This window comes from Drosophila tropicalis, unplaced genomic scaffold (assembly GCF_018151085.1).
Source record: "Drosophila tropicalis isolate 14030-0801.00 unplaced genomic scaffold, ASM1815108v1 contig_4, whole genome shotgun sequence".
Classification (NCBI taxonomy): Eukaryota; Metazoa; Arthropoda; class Insecta; order Diptera; family Drosophilidae; genus Drosophila; species Drosophila tropicalis.
In genome coordinates this window covers 2,587,277-2,593,160 of record NW_027172862.1, presented here as the reverse complement: position 1 = coordinate 2,593,160, position 5,884 = coordinate 2,587,277, and the positions used below count along the sequence as shown (strand labels likewise).

Here is a 5,884-nt window from a genome sequence, read left to right as displayed (position 1 = left end):
AAAAACACATACATGCATGTATACGGGTATACATATAGCTGCAATACATGCAACCTGTCTTCACATTGTGCATCAACTCTTATCGCTTACATACTTACATGTATGTGTGCAAGGATGTATGTATGTACATTGTACATATATGTATCTTGGGGAGACAAATTAATTGTAAAGTCATGTAATTGTTTGACAATATTGTCCAAATTCGTTGAAATGTGTAAGAGAATGTATGTACATGTGGGCATGTTACTGCCTTGGCAAACATGGTCAAGGATAACAAGAAGCAACAATCCACAAGACGTCATAATCATTGAATATTTGTATGTATGTGTATGTATGCACAGATGTGTGTATATGTGTATATAACGCTGTGTAACCCAATTAGTTGACAAGCGATTCTGTAAGGCTCAATCGACAGTGTGATGGAACGACATGAAAAATAAATCAGAATAGGATTCAGAGACTTATAGAAAGCTAGGTTTAGATAAAATTATTATTATTGTTAATTGGCAAAGCTTATAAACTCTTCAGTAAGGCTGCTGTTGGTCTTTTGCCTCATCCCATTATAGACAAGGGACTGCCTGTCTACAGTGAAGTCATGAATTGTGTGGGGACAGTTAATGTCGCCCACGTATTGAGTAACCTCGCCAAGGAAATGGTGGAGAATTTGATACCGCTTTGCCATGTCAAATCGATTAAGCTGTTTAAATGTGAATAACCATTTTATTTACCTATTTTCCAGGGTACTAATTACTTACCCAATCGAGTTGATTACGACCGTCGCCATCGATAGGATTGGTCACCAAACCGTCTTCATTAAAAAGAGCAACCCGAAGTTGATGGATCCCAGATAAATGGGCTTGAATAAGCCAATGGGCGATTTTTCGTCCACGGCGCCAGTTGGGCTTGCCACCGAAAACCTTGACCGATGCCAAACGACATTGTTTCAGAACTTCTGGATCCTTTCTGCGTAAGTATCAGATATTTCTGTTAATATTAATTCTTGGTTACCATTTCATAGTTACCTACAGATCCCCAAGTGGTTCCGTATTCTCCACGCCGGAAATCTCACCCGAATACATAAGCCTGAAGTTACCTAATTTGGCCGTAAAAACTCCGTAGATCTGTCTGTTCTCATTTACGGGCACATCGGTATTTGGAGTGGCGTCAGGAGCATCTTTAAGAATTTTTAGCTAGATATATTGTATCTGTTGATAGAATTGTCTAATCTCTTACCAGCAAATAAATACTGTCGAGCCTTGAATGGATAAGTTCTACATTGCGGTATTGGCGCTGATTCGTGCTCCTCATCTGTAACCAAGTGCAGGAAAATGCAATCGTTGAAGCGGACAGCTTCAAAATGTTTTTTTTGTTTTTCCACAATTTCAACCATTGTCTGACGGTTAAGACAGAAATCAGTTTGTTTTATTAAAGCTCTAGGATTTTCCTGATGCATTAAATAATGCAGGACTCTGTCATGTGGGCTATCACTATGATCAGCCCAATGACGGTGTATATAATGCTCGCAACCCTTGGCCAAGTCCAATGGATATTCACTTTCCTTTGGCTGACGATAATAGCCAATTGTTGCTGGCGTTTGCATTCTTTTCGTATCCGGATTGTACTCTATTAAATTTACCAGCTGAATCTCTTCCAGATGGATTGCATCAGCCATCATCTATGTATTTAAAACATTTATGAAAAATTGCCTTGTTTCTTAAAAAATAGAGGGCTCTGAGCAGACTACATAAAGAAGTTGTAAGAATTAGAACTGAAGTATTAAAAATAACTCTTAATTAGAAATTAGAAGTTAATAATTGTTATTTTTTAGCAGTGTATTCCGCAGCAGCAACTTTTAATATTGTCATATGAATTTCTTTCATATTATTACTAGAGAACAATCACTCCATGGGAGTGAATAATGGTTGCCCAGCAAATCGGGTCCAAACTTGATGCCAACATTTTTTTATTATTATTATTGGCCTATATAGGTAAGACTTTAAAAAGCCGAGTTCACTAACAGTATTTTGAATGATGTCCAGTGCTGAATATGGATGACTCAGAAAAACCAGTAGATAATCGTCTCGTATCACTGGCAGTGATTCAAATGTAAATTAGTTTATTGAATAAACTAATAAACTAATTAACTTTATTCCAATAGCAGACCTTATATTTAATTACAAATAACACTACTAATTCTAATTTTCACTTAGAACTATTAATATTATTTACTATATATAAAAACAAACAAAGCAAAACACTTATGTATGTACATATATACAAGAATTACATTGTTGCAAATTAAAATTGTGCGGCGAGCGAAATACTTGAATACTCCGAGAGCTTAAAACTGCAAATGAATATCGCCCTTGGGTATGCATTTTGAGAATTCCTTTTTTGTTTTTTAGTGCTCTCTTTGTACCGCGCCCTAATGTAATCGAACAAATTTGAACTCTCTTTAGCATTTGAACTCTTCAAACTCACATGCTCTTAGATCGTACTCTTATGATAAATGAGATCATCGTTTCATTCCACAACACTATTTGTTTAAGCAAGTTCTATTCGAAAACAATAATTATACCATACACCCATAGGGTGAAATGTAATATTAAAGTCGCCAAAATGTATGCAACAGGCAGAAGGAAGCTTCTCCGACCCCATAAAGTAGATATATTCTTGATCAGGATCAATAGCCGAGTCGATCTAGCCTTGTCCGCATGAACACCTACATAGATCTCGGAGACTGTAAAAGCTAGAGCCACCAAATTTGGTATGTAGACTCGTGTAGTATCAAAAACTATTCTAGTTAGAGACACCATATTTGTTTTAAATTTTTAAATTTTAATAAGTACTCCAAAAACTCGAAATGATTATATATAGTCTCCATTGGCATTGTGAACTCCACTCAGAGAAGTATATCCTGCTGACCCAGCGTATTCTTTTAGTTCCAAATCCGCTTTTAAATTAATTTCTTTAGCCACAAATTGATGTTAGGCTGCTTATGTCATACAAATCCAAGACCAAATAGTTTCAACATTGTAGGTGAGATCTGAATTGAATTGGCCCTTATGCTTCTACAAGGAGAAGCTTTTCGAAACATCAACGTCCAAGGCAAGTATTAATCTGCCTACTTTCTTTATATACATAGTTTACCTTGTATTGCCAATTAATTGCCAAAGAAACTGAACTGATCTCATAGTGCTAATTAAGATTGTATGAACATATTTACTTCTATGGCTTCTCCTTTAGCATTTTCGTCTTTTACCAAGATCGATTTATTATTAATTCCAAAAATTAAGTTACAAAAATTGATGAGGTCGTCGAACCTGCCTAAATTCAATCAAATAGTTCACTGGGATAGTTAATTAGTATGCGATGAAAGAGGGCATGTTTTAGTGCACACAAAGTGACGTAATGATAATGTCGACTCGTTAGTTTTATTCCTTCCATAAAATTCACAATTTGCAGTCCTTAAATTTATGCTCTAATTCAACTTACAGTGACTAAATAGGCCCATCACGTTGTTGTTTTTTATTTTTTTTTTTTTATTTCAATGAAAGCAAAGTGATTAGCAATTTGATTAGAAATTAATAAGTTTTAATGCTGCTTCCTGTATGAACTGAATGGGCACTAAACTTGCTAATTAGTTGTAAATCGGAAATGAAGAGAACACTGACTTTTAAAAGCATTTTGCAAATTTAATAAAGCAAAGCCGGAAGAGAGACAGAGAGGAAGAAAGAAAAATAGGTATATATAATCCAGTTTTATGAAACACAATGGCAGCTCTCATTCCAGCACTGACCTATCCAGTGATCCAAACGCTTGCAGTAGTCATGACACTTGGGATAATGGGGATGATAACGAGACAGTTGCTGACATAATGCCCGATCCTTGGCAATCACACGCGATTTGATCGACACAATGCCCAATGTGGTGGCCTCAGTCTCATCCTCATTTGATTCGCCTGAGTGAAAGTTGTCCAAGTCGGACGACGGTTCTAGTGGTGCTGCAGCATCTGGTGAAGCAACTGGTGCAGGAACTGCCACCGGTGCAGGCTCTGGATCTGCATTTGCTTCTCGACGATGCTGGCCTACGCTTTTTGCCTGACTCAGTCCCAGAATGAGAATAAGAATGAAATAGAACAACGTTTGATTTATTAGCCGTTTCATCACGTCTGGACGTCTGGAATAGAACTGCTACTATAACTTTGGCATCACAATCAATGCTTCATAAGCTCTGGCAATGCGTAGTTCTAATTCTCTAGCTTACTGCCTTATCAGCTGCTCTCAAGGTCGATTAGCAATGAGCTAATCGCAAATGTAGCCACTCGGTTGGATTTCTCAACTCTCTGTTGTATTTAAGCATGAATATTTATACAAATAAATATATATACATTCATATGTATGTATGTATGTATAAAAATATCATATGAATACTTTATCATGTCAACTTTTAATGAGAGCTTAGAAGAACAACAGAAAGCTAAGTCAATATATACATACATACATATATAATTTATAATTTACTATTTATTCAAACCGAAGTTATTTCAAAATTTGAATTAAGGGCGTAAGCGTTATTTCAACAGAGGAGCATGACTCGTCCAGTTATGTTGATCGAAAGTACACATTGGTCCAATATAGTGCAGTTGGGAATGGATCGTGCTTTGCGTTACAAACAATTTTAGCAATTTTACTCCCTTACAGGGTACATTTGTATGTTTGCTTTTTAAAACTTTCCTCACTTCTGCACATCCACTAACATTTAAAGATTACGAAAGAAATGCGATAAACCTGTTCGAATTGCTTGTAATCGCATTCACATTTTCCAAACATCTGTGCCTAAAAGTAGGCAACACTTGTTGACAAGTAAAAATTCTAAGTAGCAAGTAGCTAAGTAGCACTAATGGGCTTGCAAGTTAATATCAATCCCTTAACATTGAAAATGTTGCAATTTACAAAAAAAAAAAAAAGAATTCTCATCTTATATGAATTTGTGTTTAATTTTCTATAAAAAAATTGAATGGAATGTCTCTTTTTGGCTGAAGAAACTCGAATCCAGGAACTTCTAAAACTACCAAATAGAGATGTCGCTGTACTAAAATAATAGAGAGAGCACAACACACAAAAGGAAAGAGTAGAACAAACGGACAGAATACAACAAAAGAACAAAACAAAGAACATCATGAAAAATGTTTAGCATGGAATTTATGCGAAAATTGTATTTTTATGTGCCCGAGCGAATGTTTTTAGAGACTCATCATTGGATGGTTCTCTTGGTTCTACAACAAGTAAGTAAGTAAGTAAGTAAAATTGATGGGCGACGGACAGGCAGTTAAATAAACATAAAAATACAAAAACCAGCTTCAAACATTGGTGGGGTAATTTTCAACAAGCGCGCTCTCATACACACACACACACACATACATACATACATACATACATACATACGCATATATGTATGTACTGAGGCCTCATTTGTTTTAAAATGCAAAAACCCATAACAATAATCATAATAATAATACACAACAATAATAACAACAACAACAACAACAACAACAAACAGCACTCAAATGTATGTACTTCTTTTCTTGTTCCAATGGAAACAGCTGGCAAGCTAATTTTGTGCAAATTTCACAAGCATCGCGATTTCCACCATCATTTCCATCGTCATCGAACCCAATGAGGAATAAACGGCTTAGTCAATGAAGATTCTTGCAGGTAACATTAATCTCCCGAATATTTTATACCCTACCCTGTCAATAAAGAAATGGAATGTATTCCTTTCATGACAAATGAGTTTCCCTCAGACTATTCAATTGGCGGGTAGGTAAAATGAAAAGAGAATAAAAAGAGAATCTAAAAAAGATGTCGCCTATTTCCTCTGT

The 5,884-nt window shown here is 35.7% G+C and overlaps 1 protein-coding gene across 1 annotated transcript; it reads right to left on the bottom strand.

Moving 5' to 3' along the window:
• Positions 1-472: 472 nt before the first annotated feature.
• Positions 473-2,304, bottom strand: LOC137573333 (decapping and exoribonuclease protein Rai1-like). The gene is made up of 5 exons (XM_068285263.1): positions 2,288-2,304; positions 1,234-1,740; positions 1,027-1,174; positions 756-963; positions 473-697 (listed from the first exon to the last, which is right to left on the bottom strand). The coding sequence occupies exons 2-5, from the start codon at positions 1,673-1,675 to the stop codon at positions 500-502; spliced, it is 996 nt and encodes a 331-aa protein (XP_068141364.1). The 5' UTR covers positions 1,676-1,740; positions 2,288-2,304; the 3' UTR covers positions 473-499.
• Positions 2,305-5,884: the final 3,580 nt, after the last annotated feature.